The 18176-nt window shown below is 36.5% G+C and overlaps 1 protein-coding gene and 1 non-coding gene across 5 annotated transcripts in view; both read right to left on the reverse strand.

Moving 5' to 3' along the window:
- Pip4p2 (phosphatidylinositol-4,5-bisphosphate 4-phosphatase 2) overlaps positions 1–18176 on the reverse strand; it is a 52173-nt gene that overhangs the window by 24423 nt on the left and 9574 nt on the right. For 3 of the 4 annotated variants that reach the window (XM_005008239.4, XM_063257543.1, XM_063257544.1), the window contains exon 2: positions 5895–6043. In XM_005008239.4, coding sequence (XP_005008296.1) covers positions 5895–6043 — 149 coding nt within the window. The remainder of the gene's footprint in view (positions 1–5894; positions 6044–18176) is intronic. The other variant, XM_003479882.5, reaches the window with a different exon arrangement.
- Positions 15815–15921, reverse strand: LOC111754706 (U6 spliceosomal RNA). Its single transcript, XR_002789375.1, has one exon. It is a non-coding gene; the product is annotated as a U6 spliceosomal RNA (small nuclear RNA).

Here is an 18176-nt window from a genome sequence, read left to right on the forward strand (position 1 = left end):
GTTTTTGTTACAGAGGCCTTGATTAGGTTAATCATTAGGTATTTATTTATTTATTTATTTTTGTCTTTTTCCTTTTTATCGGGACCGGGGATCGAACTCACGACTGCCTGCTTTCAAGGCAGGTGCTTATGCCGCTGAGCTAAACCCCCAGCCCCAGGTATTTAATTTTTTACAGCTACTATGAATTGGATTGTTCTTTTGATTTCTTTCTCAGTGGGTTCATTATTAATGTAATAACAATACTGATTTTTGCATATTGACTCTGTATTCTGCTTCTTTGCTGAATTTATTTATTAGTTCTAAGAATTTTCTGGTAGCGTTTTTTGAGTCTTTTATGTCAAGAATCATGTCATCTGTGAATAAGTGCAGTTTGACTTCATTTTCTGTTCATATCCAATTTGTTTCTTTCTCTTGTCTAACTGCTCTGTTTAAAGTTTTAAGAAGTATAACATATAGAAATTGTGAGAGTGAACACCCTGGCCTTGTCCTTGATTTAGAAGAAATGTTTTCAGTTCTGTCTTATTTAGTGGGATATTGGAAGTAAGTTTGATACAAAGACTTAAATATTAAAACAATCACTAAATCTGCTGGAAAATAAAATCGGTAAAATTCTTAAACATATAGGTAAAGACATTCTGAACAGAACCCCAATTGCAATACTATGAGTCAGAAAAGGGAACCATATCAAATTAAAAAGCTTTGCCCATCAAAACAAACAACCCATCGCATGAAAAAACAATGTAAAAAATGGAAAATTATTTGCCAGCTACTCCTTAGACAGAACATTAATATCCAGAATGCATAAAGAATTCAACAACTTAGACCTCCCACTCCAAATAAAAGACACAATCAAAAAATGGGCACCTGAAATAAATAGACACTTTTCAAAATTTCAAACAATCAGTAAGTACACACAAAAAATGTTTGGCATCTTTGGGCATTACAGAAATTCAAACCAAAACAACACTACTAAGATTCCATTTTAAGAAAGAATAGCTATCATCTAGAATTCAAAAAACGCCAAATTCTGAAGAGGTTGTGAGGGAAAAGGAACCCTTTCACATTGTTGGGGAGAATGTACAAGCACTGTAGAAATCAGTATGGAGATTCCTCAAAAACTAAAAATAGAAATTTCATTTTACCCAGCTATACCTCTTCTGGCTATCCTCCTGAAAAAGCTAAAAATCTCATATTACACTGCTACATGTCTGCCCATGTTTATAGCAGCATAACTCACAATAACTCTATGTTAACAGATGACTGAATTCAGTATATAATGGAATACTCTTCAGCCATAATGTAAACTTGAGTCATTTGTAGGAAAATGAGTGTATCTTGAAACCATAATGCTAAGTGAAATAAATAAAACATACAAATTTAAATATTGCATGGTTTTTCCTATTAAAGAGTAAAAAAAAAATCCCCAAAAAGACATGATAGAAATAGGGAGATAGATTTTGTGGAGTTGGGGAGGCGATCTAAGGGTACAGAGACAGGGAAGGCAGAAAAGAGAAATAAAAATAATTAAGATGCAATATGTGTATCAATTCCCCAAAATAAATGTAATTATTATGTGTAGTAAACATATACCAATAAATTAAAAAATAGTGAAGGAGTTCATTATACATTTGGACTTTTTCTTAAACTTCACTGGGTGGAATATAAGAAGTACTTAATTTTATGATATTTTAACTTTAAAACTTATAATTACTCAACACCAGCATTTCTTTCTAAAAAATTCATGGTAAACTTAAAAGAGAATAAATAACATCATAGAAAAAAATTCCTTGAAATAGTAGGACTTAAGCTTGTTAAATTTATGATACATTAAGAAAAACAGAACTTCATTCCTATAGCATTCTGGCCAAGAATGCATAACGTGAAACTAACCATGAAGAAACATAAAGCCAAATTGAGAGACACTCTCCAAAATATTCTGCTATACTCTTCAGAAAATAACACAAAGAAAAAGCCAGTTTCAAATCAAAGGAAATTAAAGAAAGACGACAACCAAATGTATCATGTGATTGTCATTTGAATCCTGGAGAATTTTTTTTTTAATGGGACACTAATGGAACATTGGGAAACATGAATTACATCAAAAGATTAATTTCCTACATGTGACAATTGCACTGTGATTCTGTAAGTGAACACCCTTGTTTTTAGTGAACATACACTAAAAAAGATTATTTCTAGAGGAAAAACCACTGTTGTAAAATGCTAACCTTGGGCAATGTAAATTATGGGCATATAGGAATTTTCCATACTGCATACAGATGATCCCTGAATTATACAGTGGTTTAACTTGTGATTTTTAAAAATTTCTCTGTAGTGTGAAATTGATGTATGTTCAGTAAAAATCATATTCAGAATTTTGAACTTTTTCTGAGTGTACGTTACTTTCTTTTTTTTTTTTTTTTTTTTTTTTTTTTGTCTTTTTATCAGTACCAGGGGTCAAACTCGTGACCACCTGCTTGCAAGGCAGATGCTTATGCCACTGAGCTAAATCTCCAGCCCCTGTACATTACTTTCTTGAGGTGCTGGGTGGTAGCAGCAAGCCACAGCCCTAACAAGGAGACGCAACCCCTGCTGTAGTGCTATGACAAGATGATGAGCAGGTTCGATGGCTAACTGCATTTTCAACTTAACAATATTTTCAATTTACAATGGGCTTTTTTTTTTTTTTTTTTTTTTTTTTGCTTGCAGTACTGGTGATAGAACCCAGAGGTGCTTTATTGCTAAGCCAAGCAGCTCTTTTTTATTATTATTTTATTTTCAGACAGTCTTGGTAAAGCCCAGGCTAATCTCAAACTTGTGATCTTCCTGCCTCAGCCTTCTGAATAACTTAGATTTCAGGCATGTGTTACTAAACTCAGTTATGATGAGCTCAGTGGCGTATAATCGCCCTGGAAGTCGAGACTCATATGGACATACTTTTATTCGAAACTTTTGTGGGTATGCAATAATTTTTTCAAAGATTTTAAAAAGTCTAAATAGACAAAACTTGGTAGAAATATATGAAGGTTACAGGATACAGCCGAGGATACAGCTCAGTGGACAGCGCCTGTCTGGCAAGTACAAGATCCTGAGTTTGGTTCCCAGTACAAAAAGAAAAAAATACAAAGGTTAGCGATAAGCTACCCATGATTTTCAAAACTACATTACAGAAAAATCTTAATATGTAAAATTTACAAATATTCAGAATGTATATATAGTATCTAAAGCATCAATATAATTGGGTTAATTTCACCCATTCAAAATTCATAATTACATTCACACACTTGGCAAATGACAGGATTTGTTTCTCCATATTTTGCCCACCTCACTTCTACCCCTCAGTTTCCTCCCATAAAACATAAGCCAGCTGAGCTAGGTCTCCAGCACCCTCCTCAGTGCTGGCCAGGCCTTGTCAGGTCTGGATGTCTGGTCTGCTTTGAAGTTGGGGGCTGGAGGTAGAACATATCTGTACACCTAAGTTTTAAAATTCTTAGTTGGCAAAAGAAAACTTGTAAGTGCCTGGCACTGAGGTGGTGTTGTACTGCTTTACATGAGAAAAGCACAGTTTTAAAGAAGTGAAGTTCCTGAGGAGATACAGCTACTCAACAGTAGAACAAACCAGGGAGTCAGCCTCCAATTGCAGGCTTCTAATCAGATACACACAGTCTTCAGGTAAGACTCTTGTGCAAGGACTTCTCAAATTTCCCATTAACTTGTCCTAGAAAACCATTTCTCCTTTTGTCTTGCCAACATTTTTCTCCCCCTACCCACCACACACATATTGTACTTCTCAATTCATTCTGAAACGAAAGGCTTTATTAACCTGGAGTTTGTTTTGTTTTATTTCTTCATCTCTACAAGTGTATCAGGTTCCTTTCAGAATGGCCACCCAGGAGGACAGATAAACTGATACCCGTTTTAGATGACATGAGGAGAATGAATCACAGTAAAATACAACAGGGGACAGAGAGAATAGGCACCAGGGAATTTCTCTGTTGGATCCTAGGCCATTATATGAATTTATTTTCAACCTGGACTTTCCCCCAGAGAAGCTCCTAGTGATCTAATGCATCTTCACTTACAAGTTTAAGATCAAGTACAGATTAGCAGGGGAAGCGAGAGTAAAACTGACCTAGATTCCCTAGGTGTATGTACTGATTTCCCAAGAGGAGCATAATTAATTATGCAGCACAAACGTTGGTAAACATTAGCATGTTGCATATTAAAGCACTCCACAAGACTTTCTTTTCACTCTGTTCCTTTTCTGTTTCTAATATCAAACAAAGCAATATTATTCTCTGTCTCTGGAGCCTTCACAATTATATACATTTCTTTACTCCACAGACGGAGTAAGCATGTACATTTTTGAGGAATTTCTCTTATCTCCAGAAGAAGTTTTCCTACAGTAGTTTCATTGATCCTGTGTGAGCTCACTGCTTCTAATGGGCTAGATTGACCTCATTTGCTAAATCTGCAGGGAGCTGGAGATTCCTGCCTGAATGAGCTAGTCTGCTGTTTACTTCTAAGTGGAAACTGAACTTTTATCATTCTCTTTTTTTTTTCCTATTTATTAAAGACCAAAAGATGGCTATGGAGGGGGGATTAAGAGATGATATTAACACTAACATCGAATCCAGGGAAACATCTCCAACACTGATTTTTTTTTAATTGCTCTTTATGACTCACAACTCACTGGCTTGCCAACTCTGCATAGAGCACTACAGAAGACAATGTAGCTAAATTCTCCAGTCATTCTTCAGTTTATAAAAAAACCAGCTGGTTTGTAGGTATCACTGATTTACACAATGTTCTTCCCTGAATAATGTCTCCTTACAGGGGTTTGAAAAAAACTACCATGAAATATTTTACTTTATGACTTAAGGTTTTATTTTATGACTTTTCTATATGAAGCCTGGTACTATGCATTGTAGCCACTTGCCTAACTTTTCTTACGCTTTCCTAAAAAGGAAGAAAAATGCCAAAAATAAAATTAATATTTAGTTGTAGATGTTGAGAGAGATGGAATGTTTAAAAATAGTCTAACTATGAAAGTAGAAACACTGCATGTATGTCAGCATACGCTTTAGTCATTACTTGAAATTAGCTTTGCTTATTCTTGTTTAGGCGAGGTGTAAAGGTGCATGCTTGCAACCTCACACTCTGGGAAGCTGAGGTAGAAAGAATCACAAATTGTAGCCCAGCCTGAGCAACACAGTGACCTAGAAAAACTCTGTTGTACAATTTAAAAATGAAAAAAGGATGGACACATAGCCCAATGCAAAGACCCCAGGTTGAATCCCCAGTACTACAGGAAAAAAAGTTCCTTGCTTAAAATTTAGTTGCTCTTCTCAATGCTGAGTGTTCAAAAAATGTCCTTCAATACTTTTAAAATTTCACTGAATTCATGTCTAATAAATGGAAGAAAATGTCAAGCTATCTGTAAACACTTTAGCATGGAAGTCAACAATAAATGCATAATCACAAAAAACCCCCATAATACTGCCATTCTACAGACATAACTTAAATAAATAAATTTTCACATATTAGGAAAAAGTCCACATTTGCAATAAAGCTTAATATATTTTTATTTCAGTGAAAATCAAAACAGATTTAGTTGGGAGATAGACAGATACTAAAGATAATTACAAATAACTACCATTGCCAGTCACATTTTAGTAAGCAAAGAGCCCAAGGGCATTATCCTTATATTCTCTATTTTAAAAAAATCTGAATAGAATTAGGAGACATCCTTATGTTATAAAAGAGAGAGAAAGGAAACAAAAGAAGGAAGAAGATTGTCATAGTTGTACCCAGCCCACATCTGCTCTTAAGTAACATTACTAAGGAGCTTTTTTTAGATAACAATTTATAATTTTTTAATGGAAATCTCCACTTACCGTAGCTTCATTGCAAATTGTACACTTAACCACATGCTGGTGAAGTTTGCCATCCAAATTGATTATAGACTGGCACACGCGGCAGTTGATTACGGGAATACCACTGGCATCTGGACTGACAATGGCTGTATACGGAGGTGGGAGTTCTGCTGTAACAACATTAGTCATGGAATTAGAGCTTCCAAGAAATTACTACAACTGGGAGGAGCATGTCAGCAACAGAAGTAAAGCAGAAACTATCAAAGCCTCCCCTATATCTGTGTCTTCAAAACTAGCCAAATTACCCTGGTTTTAAAGCATACACATTCATAGGACTATGTTATCATAAATAACAATTCTTCACTGTAACAAAAACTTAATCTTGTTTGCTTAGGCCTTCCCCAATGACTCGTATTGTTTTCCTTGACCTGTACTCAAAATAGTACATAAAGGTTCCTGTGGGTAAATTCACAGAGCCATTAATAAGAAAGTAGTGGTTTATAGCTAAACTAAAAATCTTACACTAGTTATCTGACTATCAATAAATCAAATAGTCAGAGTGATGAAGTTTTAAGATCATTTATATATACACATAAATTTCTATGTAAAGTGACCCAACATAATGACTCTGGCTGTGACAAGAACTTAAAAGCAGTTAAGGAAACACAAAAATGAGCCAAAGAAAACTGAATTTATCACTTGGAATTACGATGAGAGCTGAGCTGATTTCAGATATAAAAGAGAAATAAAGTAAATGTCATAATTTTTATTCTCAAATTTCTATTTGCAATTAAAACTCTAAGAAACACACAAGCACACATTGGTTAAAAAAGAGTGGGGAATTTCTAGTATTAGGTACTCTAGGAACAACCACAACAAATAAAAACAATGACAATGATACATAAGGTCATATTGGTCATACTACTTTTATGAATATTTGAAAATTCACACTCAAAGTGTGAACTGAAAGACACATAACTAAATGCACATATGTGTTATTTGGGATTTTGGGGTGTTTTTTTTTTTTTTTTTTGCACTCTAAGGTTTACTGAGTGAATAAAGGATGAAACAGTTTCAGAACAAAGGGCAACTATCAGGAGTATAGATTAGAAAAGTTGGAGAAAAAAGAATACTTGTGTGCTCTAGCATAGAATTTATTTTCATTTTTTTATTTTTTTAGCATAGAATTTTTAAGAGGTAATTGTCCAATCACTTTCTATAATTCTAAAGTATAACAAAAAATATGTACAGTAAATGCTTAAATTTTAAACACTTTATTATAGTAAAAGCCACACCACCATTAGTCTGCCCCTTAATTTAAACACACTTATGCCATCTTTCTTGCCGCTTTCTGAAGCAGTTCTGGAAGTCCTGCTCATGGTGTCTTAAATTGAGCTGTCACGTGTGCTGAACTGATGCAAAACTTTTACCTTGTATCATTTTGACTTGGGGGGGGGACAGCCAGAAATTGTGCAGTGTCAAATCAGATGAATACGGTTATGATGCATAGTAATGGTTTTATGACTCTATCTTTCCAATGAATGGAACTCAGCAGTAGCATTCAGCGTATTTTTCATCACACTTTGAAAGACACTCAAGAAAGAGAACTGCTTCAGAAAGTAGCAGGAATGTGTGTTCCAAGGAAAAGAGAAGCATATTGAGTTGGGTTATGGCAACGTATCTTTTACTGTAATAATTTTTAAAACTTTTGATCATATCTTGTGTCTCAAGGTACACAGAGAAATCCCTTTTGATATAAGGTATTATCTGAAGATACTTAGAAAGGGCCATGTCCTACACATGACTTAAGTAATACTAAAAAGAACTGGTAACTCACAGGGCTTCTTATAACACCACAAAACACAATCATAAGAGCTAATCATGCAAAAAGCGATTTTTGAAATAGAGGTTTTCTAACCATTATATTAGGTCATAACTCTGTGATTTTTTGAAGTGTTAGAATATAATACGATACAAAAAATACACATAGATTATCTATCCTGTGATATCCTCTCAGTTATCATCATATAGATTGTTTTTAGATTGCAAAGAATTAGCAACAAGTATTACTCACCCAAATGATTCATAAACTGAATTTATAGAGTAGCCAAGGCTCTGAAACAAGCCACTTAGCAATGACAACATGCTTATATTTCTGGGCAGCTTAAACCACAACACTGCCAAACACTGAACTTGAAAAGAAGTTACACACGTTTTAAGTTACAAAAATAGCTTTAAATCCTTTAAGGAATGTGAGTTTGACCCAGAGTGACCTGTACCATATTCATCAAGAAAACAAAAACAGATTAAAGGAACAATAAATTGACAGTGTATCTTAGGCTTTAACATTCCAGATAGCTTTATCAGATTATAGTAAAGATGATATTATTCTAGGGAAAAGAGTATATATCTTACTAGAAATTCAAGATACCCTGCCTCATTTTGAATAACTATTAGCAATAGCATAATTATAAAAGCTGATTTGCTCACAGCTTTCTTTTGAAGTATAAACTAACATGAAGTCATTCTCCATTAACCCCAAATCTCCATATTACAAAGAATGATAGATAGGAAAAATTTTAAAGACAATCAAAGAGGAAAGTGCCTGGGGGTGAAAGGAAAAGATAACACATTGCAACTGCATTAGAGGACACTGAAATCCATCTGCTTTGACAAGTACAGCTTTGCTCAAAGGAATCTCCTAAGAAAATATTAGTGGGTGACCGGAAAAAACATTTGAAGGATATAAGAGCCTACAAAAACTTGTAAATCTTTCTCCTGGATTTGTACTGCATAATTTTTAATCTGTCAAAAAAGGAAAGCCCTCACTGACAGAAATATGTTCCGTTCTACTGGAGACTTGAAAAGTGTAGGCAGGGAGACAGAATTGTTAGCGAGGATTCAAATTTTGAAATGGAAAAGACTAAGCTCCATGAGGCCAAGGGCATATCTAGTCTGTTGACTGATTCACTAGCACTTGTAATTCTAGGTCTGTGAATCTGCTTAATATACCTTTTTGGAATAGTTGAATGAATAAGTGAATCACTGAAATCTATTAGACATATTTGTCTAATAACATTACGCATATTATCACTATTCTCCTTGCTGGAGAATGCAGCTAGGTTGGAAAAAAATGGTGCTTTTCTGCACAAAAGATTATTCTCTCCAAAATATGCATGTGGTTAGGTAGTGAGGGGACATTGGCCTAGGCACCAGAGAAATGGAATCTATCCAAGAGATCAACAGAATAACAGATGCTGTAATCTAATTGCTCCACTAAACAGCATTTCTAGGCCTGTCATTTCAATTTTCTGCCTCCTACTTCAGCTGTAAGCGAATTTAGAGATATAGCTTGACTTTTGGGCTCTTGTTTCTCAAAGGGAACTTTTACCTACAGCTCTTCTCTAGTAAAGGATTTATAATTTCAGAAATTGCTTCCAGTTATAATAATAATAATTAGCAACTTAGGTCTGTTTTATTTTGTCACTTTTCACTTTAAGACAGTCAGCAGATCATCACTACTGTACTCATTTTGAATTCTGTATTAAAATTTAAGGTTATTAGATATAAAAAGTGACAAAAATTCTTCATTTGGAAGAATATGACTTATTACCTAAACCATGGTCATTCTCTCTAGGGGGGTGTTACCTACCTCTAAATGGAAAATCCTTTATCTCCTTGTCAGTAGATTTGCTAAGCTAGTAATTCTTAATTCTAAAAATCTCTCATAAATCTCCAGAATTGTACAATATGTGAAATTTAAGCAACTTTAGCAATTACACAGCTTAATTTCTTCATTTTATGGTAAAGAAAACTAAAGCCCAAAGATGTCTGACTTTTGAAGGTTTACACAGAAGCCAAGTCCTAACTTCTGTCACTGAAACAGTACAGCTGCCTCCCTGAATAAGTGATGACATAATGTAGGGGGGAAAAATGTAAAAATTAATGAGACAGTTCTGTAGAAACAGGCAAGAAGAATGTGATGGTGACCATTGCTGTGATCTGTGATAAAACAGATCTGTGATAAAAAGGATTAATAAGTGGAACAGGAAGTCAAAGAAAATAAAAATTTGAAGTGAATATAAAAAATCACTATGATAATGCAAACTTCACAGAAAAACAAACTCATAAAAGAGATGGAATGAAAGCATATAGATCTCAAGGAATGCATAATGGTCTTTCTAATATACTCAGAAAGAACCATTAGTAGTCTGTGAACCCACAAGTGATCAGATTACATTTTCCCGTCAGAAATATCAACATAATTTATCTGTTTTATGCCAAACAGCTTCTCTGTTTTGCTAATTCATCCTGATGTATTAATCTGTACTTCAGAGTTTTTTTCCCAGTTACATCCTCCAACACTGTGAACACTGAAACTGCTTTGCTGGATTCCCCTGACTTTTCCTGTCTGTTATTCCTCTACAAGTCAAGGCTCTTAGTGGCAGTATTTGCCAGTTTTGATTCACTTCCTTTACTCACATTCTTATATTCGGCCCTTCAAACCTTGACAAGGATTTATCAAAATTGAAAAACGGCATCAGGTTAAAATGAAGAGATACTTTAGGTACTATTATAGAAAAAGCAGCCCGTGGGGTTTCCAATGCAAGGATTCTCTTTCCCTTAGTGAATCTAAGGGAAACTTCAGGCGAGGGAACTAGGGATAGAATAACTTGGCCACTATGGCATACTACTTCTAGTGTAACAGAAGAGGGAAGAAGCGCTTTCTATTGCTCCTCTTCTCTGAAACCAAAAAAATGAAACTATTCCAAGAGACTGATGGGTCCTCCCGAACCGTGGTGCTCTAAGGAGGCTCTATCCAGCAAAAATCAGATTAGAAGGTCAGTGTGTCAGTGATCAGGTTCCTGGCCCCAAACTCTAAATCCACCCTTTTCTGCTCTGCATTGTCATCCTGGAGCTGGCACAACACAACCTTGCTTTGGCTTCGCCAGCTGGCTGCAGTTACCCCGTTAACAGGCAATAAAGGGAGCCTGGAACGCTGGAGATAGAAGGAATTGTTCTCTCCACTTGTAACCTGTGAGCGTCCAGTCTACCTTCTGTTTCTCTAGATGTCACCCCAGGAGTTCTATTTCACACTGGCAGTAACAGTACTTTTCCATTGGCAACACTGAATCCAGTCTGCAGTTTCAGCATTTGCCTGAACCAGCTTTACTGTGTTTCTCCTAAAAGAAAACCCCGGGACCAGCTCCTTCCTCTGATGTACAAGAGCTTTCTCAGAGATAACAGTGTCGGCCGGCCTGTGCCTCTTAAGAAGTAGTTACAGTTCTGCAAGAATCCTTCTCTAAGTTAGTAGGTTTTTGAAATTTCCATCTTTTCCCTTTTTTCTCCAGCCTTAATCATGGCCGCTGTTTTCTACTACCTCCCTGAGGAAGTAATTTGTGTACGTTTCAGCTACCTAGTTAGCAACCTGATACCTAGTTGAACATTCCCTAGTTAAAATTCTCTTGTGTGGTTTCTATCTTCTTACCAGGTCTTGCCTGACACAGAAATTTATGAGGCATGATCCTAGGACACATACTGATGGAACTGGAGAAGTGGTTGGGTAAACTTGAATTTGAATGGCATGCTGAGCTCCTTACTAATAAGACAGGCTGGTGGTAATCTGCTATGGTATATGGCGTCATTCTGATGAATCACTTTCTCCTTTGCATTTGACTTTACCATGAGCACATTAGTGCAGTAGTCATTCACTTAACCTCTCAGATAGTAAGAATTATTATAAGACTATGACGTGCCTGGATTCTCATGAAGATCCTGGACCCTTACAGAAAGCAAATATGAGTCAGATCTTTAAACCCAGTTCAGGTCATTATTAGAAAATAAGAAAAGTTCTATCACAGCTTTCAAGTATCACCTAATTTTTACTAAGAAAGGCATACATTGTTGGAAATCAAACAAAGAATTTACTTATGTAGGTTACAAATTCTAATGTTGGCCTAAGTCTCTTAGTGAAAGCCAGAATTCTGTTTGCAAGAGTGGAGCTCTGGAACTTGGAATGGAGCCATCTGGTTGTACCAAAGCTAAACTGAGAATCTTAAAACCCTGAGTCACGTTGAAACACTCTTGCAAGAAGAAAATAGCTTACCCTCTATATCCAGCCTTACTTTGCTGAAAAACTGTAATGGCCTTACATGAGACAGCCATTTTCCTTAAGATCCATCATTAAAACCTTTGTTGCCTCAAGACCTATAATCAGGGTCACATCTCAACATGCTCCAGGAGGAGAAGTGCTAAGTCTAACTCAGGAAGAAGCAAAAGAATTGCAAAGTTTAAATGATAACTACTGTCAGAAGTTATGTATGAGTAGATCCTGAAAGTGACAAAAGAAAATGGAATATAACAATTACTATGGCTGTTATCTAGATGTCCCTCCAAACCTCATGCCCTCCTAGGCAGGAATTTTCGGAGATGGTTGAATCTAGGGTACATGAATATAGATTGTAACTATGTGATAACTAGATCAGCCCACTGATTGAATTAGCATACTTCTGGGCGTGACTGAATAGATTTACTGAAACCAGAACTAACTAACCAGTTAGTTAGCACCAACTAACAGGCTCGTAGCCTGAATGGAATGAAAAGGGAAAGGAAGGCTTTCTACTTGCTGTTTTTCTGCCTATCTGGTCATTATTTCTCCTCTGTGATGTTCCTTTGCTGAGCTTCTCTACCTTGCAGTGAAACCTCTCAAACTGTGAGCCAAGATAAACCTCTCCTCCTTCAACTTGTGGGTTTTGAGAATTTGACCCAGCAATGAGAAAGTAACTAAAACAGTAACAAAGCAAGACTTCTGGATCCAATGCTTATTTTAAATCTAAAAGTGGCTCTAAGAGTTTATATACTGATTGATAAGGCTTGGTCTTTCATTTGATGAAGCTGAAATGCCAGACTACCCCTAGCATGATGAAAAAGAAGCACTCAAAACCTCATGGAGCTGAGAATGTTTAAGTGGATTTACCACATGAAACCTGTACACTTATACCCCACCACATCCTCTCAAATGAACCAGGGCAACTCCCTGCACTAATACATACTTTAGAGAGACCCGGCATCTGGCTGTGGTTGCTTTCCAGTGTGGGCCAAACAATACAATATAGGAGGACACCACTGAGATGTGCTGCCTAATTTCAGCGGGGATTATGGGATTCTAGAGTAACAAACCACCAGCAGCATTTAAACACCAAAGATCAAGTGCATGCATTATCATTACTCTAAGCAATGGATATTCAAATATTTTTACCTACAAGGACCTTTGGCAATAGTTAGCTGAGATTAGCCTATGATCATAATGAATGAATAACCTAAAAAAATTACTTGGATACACGTGATAGAAAAACTTCCATAATTTAGCCAACAAGTTAACTTGAATAGCCACAGTACTAACATAATTTTTTAACCAGTTCTCAACAAAAGTATGTTCACAGAACCCAAGCAACTTTTGAAGGGTTGGCTGGTGCCCTCGAGGAAGCATCCAACAGCACTGCCCTAGCATGTCCTGCAAATCTTCCTTCAAACTTTGTGGGAAGTTTTCTTCCCACAAAGCAACCTAGACTGTTAACTGAGAAAAACAATATACCCAGATTGAGCTGCGCACGGTGCTGCAAGACTGTAATTCCAGCACTCTGGGAGGCTGAGACCGAAAGATCACAAGTTTAAGCCCAGCCTAGGCAACTTAATGACTCAGTGAGACCCTGTCTTAAAATTTAAAAAAAAAAAAAAAAAGGTCAGAGACATAGTTTACTGCGAAGGCCCTGGATTCTATTCCTAGTACAAAAGGAAAGAAGGAAGGAAGGAAGGAAGGAAGGAAGAAAGGGAGGGAGGGAGGGAGGGAGGGAGGAAGGAAGGAAGGAAGGAAGGAAGGAAGGAAGGAAGAAGGAGGAGGAAGGAAATGCACAGATGGTTCAGTGATTACTAACATTGACTTAAACAGTGCTAATTTCCATCAGGTGACAGATGGAGGCATAGCCCAGATCCAACTCACAGTGGTTCTCAGAGATCTAGCAATCCTCCCTAAAGTCATTTTCCTAGTTCTTGAAAATACAATTAGACTAATAAATGGAGAGGGGGCAGAATATGAGGGGAAGAGAATTAAAAATACTAAGATGTGTTATGTACATATATCAACTTCCCCATAATAAATGCAATCATTATGTACTGCAAACATGTACTAACAAAAAAGGAAACAAAAAATATATTTGAACAGAAGACCTTGGTAACCAATAAAGTTGCCAAATTTGTTCTCTGTTACAAGAAGAAAGGCCAAGACCCTGGAACATATACCAAAGTAACACCACATCCCTTTGCCAGGCAGCAAACACACAATGACATTTGGCGTGTCAAATGTCATGATACCTAACACATCTGCCTTCAATTCACTTGTTATTCTCAGTTGCTGTATGATAATCTGTTTCTTAAGAAATATGATAGAATAACTCTATGAGCTCTGAACCCAGAGAAAGTCAAGAAAGCTGCTGCTCCAGGAAGGTGAAATGCAGCCACCAGCCAGGTACCTGATGGAGGATACCTAGAAGTAGCAGGATCCAGCAGGAGCCAGCTGTGGTGGCACACACCTGTAATCCCAGCAATTGGGAGTCCAAGGCAGGAGGATCACTGAGAGCTGAAGGTCAGCCTGGGCTACATAGTGAGTTCAAAATTAGCCTGAATTGCAAGGCAAGACCCAGTCTCAGAAAAGGAAAAAGGAAAACAAACTAAAAAACAAACAAGAAGAGATGTAGTGGGTCATGAGTACTCACATGGCAACTCCATAAGAGGCCTTGTGCTAGATACACAGCAGTGATGCCCTGGAGGAGGAAGGATTCTCCTAGGAATCAAAGAGCTTCCAGGGCTCAACAAGCGAGCGCACATTCTAAAAATGTAGCAAGGCATTAAAACTAGAGTGACCTTACAGTGTATCAAGTGCCCTCATAAGCACATGACACGGGGGACTTAGAGAGTACAGAAAAAAATTTAATCTGAGAAAGGCAAAGTGTGGGCCAGAGTTGGCAAGAGGAGGGAGGAAGAAGGGTAATGACATAGTCATGCTGGCACAATTTAGAATTTCTTTGAGTACTGCATCCTTTCTGTATATTTTTACCACTAACGCCTTCCTCCAAACAGCAGCTCTAAGAAAACAGCCATACGCTAAGTGTGGTTGTAATATCCGCTTGGCATTCACATCAATTTACATCCTAGCACCTCCAGACCTGCTTGTAGGAACTTACAAGGGTCCAGGGTAGACAAGGGCACCCATGTCTTACTTCATGGGCGATAATGAATACTGAGTCCACTATGAGCCATTAATTGAAAACTGCCATAGAACTGGAGATGCTGGTCCAACACCCTGTTAATGATGAATTCTAAACGACAACAGCTTCTGCTTTGATTTCTCCATTTCTCCTTGGCAGTCTCTACCTCATCCTAGCAATAAATTTCACCAGTGGCATCAGTACTTTCTTCAAGTATTGATGAGTTATTGGTTGTATATTCTTTTCTCACCTTGCCTATTTCAGTTTTTATTTCTGTTTCAAAGAAGACACAAAACTTTCTGACATTGACTTACCTGAAACCATACTGCTTGCTTATTTGCATGCCTCCATTCTTACTTTAATGATTTACATGATTGTTTTCAAGAAAGCACATATTTCCAGAAAAATAGAAATGCTTGGGTTTTTAAATTTTACTTAAAGAGGAAAAAAATCAAAACAGAAAAAGGGTAGAAATAATACAGAATTTGAAAAAAACAGTAAGAAATCACCAGTTGATAAATTACATTTTGTCACCTTAGAAATACTTGTTCAAGTTACAAAATTAAAGCATAACAAGTGGACGTTCAAACAGCAAGATTGCAAACAGTTCTGCTCAATGATCCAACAAAAACTTAGTAATATGGTTATCAGTCCTACACACAAACATACATGCAGTTAAAAAATATGGAACGCTTCACGAATTTGCATGTCATCCTTGCACAGGGGCCATGCTAATCTTCTCTGTATCGTTCCAATTTTAGTTGATGTGCTGTTGAAGCAAGCATGAAATGCTTGTTTTTAATGTAGAAAAAATATCTTGATTCATTGCCAAAAAAAGAATTAGTGTAAAAATCAAGAAATTCTTTCTCTAGCCTGAGGAGGTAAGAATTCCTGTTCTTTCAAATTCTGGGGCAGCTCATTTCGTTGATATCAGAGTCTATATATTTTCTAAGAGAAAGCAAGGCAGTTCCTTGTGTCTAACTAGGTATACTCATGAAAGAACAATGTTTATAAATCACATTTCTAAGATGTACTAACTGAACATCCCCTAGTATAACACAATGTTAAAGTCTAATAATGTTAGAAGATGTGATAATCAGTATATTATCAGTATACTATAATCTGCACTTTTCTACTTTGAGGTATTTCATCCATTTTCGAATGGCCTAAGGATTAACAATAAATGAGAAAAAACAATGTTTTGATAACTTTGGAATTTGAGACATATTCACCATAAATCTGAGCAAAATACAATACATATACAAAAGCACCTTAAGAATTAATATTTATGTTTAGGCATACAATAAGAGCTAAAAGCAATTGAGTGAATGAAGCCCCTAAATTCTACTACTTACATATTTTCTTTTGTATTAAAATACAGAAATTGCTAAAGAAATACAGAAATTGTCATTAAAATAGCAGCTCTCAATTGCAGCCTTCAGGGTTGACAGTCATGAAGTTCCTTCCTTTGCTGTGCAGATGTTTCTGATGGAAGGGGTGTACCATCATGCTCTGTGGGTCACCGGCCTTTTGCTTTTGCCAGTTTACTGTTCAACCCTCATTCTCTGAGTGATTAGATCATCACCATCATGCCATGGTTTTCATTCACACAGTGCAAATGTGTTATACTGAGCACCCTAATGTAGGGCATCATGTGCAAGAAACTTAAAAAACATAGGAATCTTAAGTCCTTTCCAGTCTCTATAGGATCATTATGCAAAGCAGCACTAACATATATAGTGGAAATGTTGAAAGATAATTAACTGGAAACATATATTTTCCAGCAACAGAAATCAAAAGAGACTGCTTGAACGAAAAGGGCTTAGATGAATGGGTAGAGTTTGAAAATTAGTTCATAAACTCTCTCTCTTATTAATCTACCTATGGGACATAATAATATCCATCTGGAAAAGATTAGGAATGGCTGGGGGCTGGGGATTTAGCTCAGCGGCATAAGCACCTGCCTTGCAAGCACGCGGTCATGAGTTTGATCCCTGATGCTGATTTAAAAAAAAAAGATTAGAAATGGCTAATAAATGATATTAGTATGAGGCAAACAATCTTGTATTAGGGAAAAACACATATGCAAAGAAATATTTCTAGGGCTGGGGATTTAGCTCAGTGGCAAAGCACCTGGCTGGCAAGTATGAGGTCATGAGTTCAATCCCCAGTCCCCAACCCCAGAAAAAAAAAAGAGATATAGTTCCTGTTCTAAAACAAAATTCTTCCTAGTAGGATCTTGACATGCTATAGTGATGGATCCACACAAGCACAATGAAACATAATAGTTAAACTGTGAAGACTTGTATGGATGTGGAAACAGTCTAAAAACTTGCTTTTGTTAGTAGGTTCAGAGTACAACTAAGGATAAACTCCACGACCATTAAATATGTAATCAAAGGGTAATTTGTTTTTCTGACACATTCAATTTTGATAGTAATAATAACATTTTTACGGCTTAAAAAATAATGTTAAAAAAAGGCACATGCTCAGAACTGTTACTTCAATACCTGTAACGATCCACTATCTCCTACCTCTTTGATTTCCTCTTGTATAATTGTCCTACATATCCTGCCACTGTCTTGTTCAGCTGGCACACATATACACATTCTAATTTCATTATACAAGTAAGGTACAGATACATAGTCTAACTTTCTCTTTTCTTACACAAAGAGTAGTGTACCTTATAACACTGTTCTTCAGATCACCTTTTTCCCCTTACATTACATCCAGGCCACATTTCGAATACGAGTTGCCTCACTTCTTTCCAGCTCCGTATCATTCCATTCCCTCCCTCCCCGCTGTGAATTTGGATAACTTTTAATTGTTTGAGCAATATGTAACGACAGGAGTGGCCCTGGGATCATCTTGCATTCAGGCAAGTCTGACGATTTTGATAAAGATCTATGTCCTCATTAGAAGCTGGCAGCACAACCAATACTTCTTTTGAGGCTGGGAAAGAATTCTACCGAGAACCAGAATAAGACCTCTAAATATTATAAATCTAAAAAACGCTTTTGTTGTAAAATTTTAGAATGAT

The sequence above is a fragment of the Cavia porcellus genome, unplaced genomic scaffold (genome assembly GCF_034190915.1).
Source record: "Cavia porcellus strain 051 isolate PalLab524CR breed Dunkin Hartley unplaced genomic scaffold, mCavPor4.1 scaffold_10, whole genome shotgun sequence".
NCBI classification, from domain to species: Eukaryota; Metazoa; Chordata; class Mammalia; order Rodentia; family Caviidae; genus Cavia; species Cavia porcellus.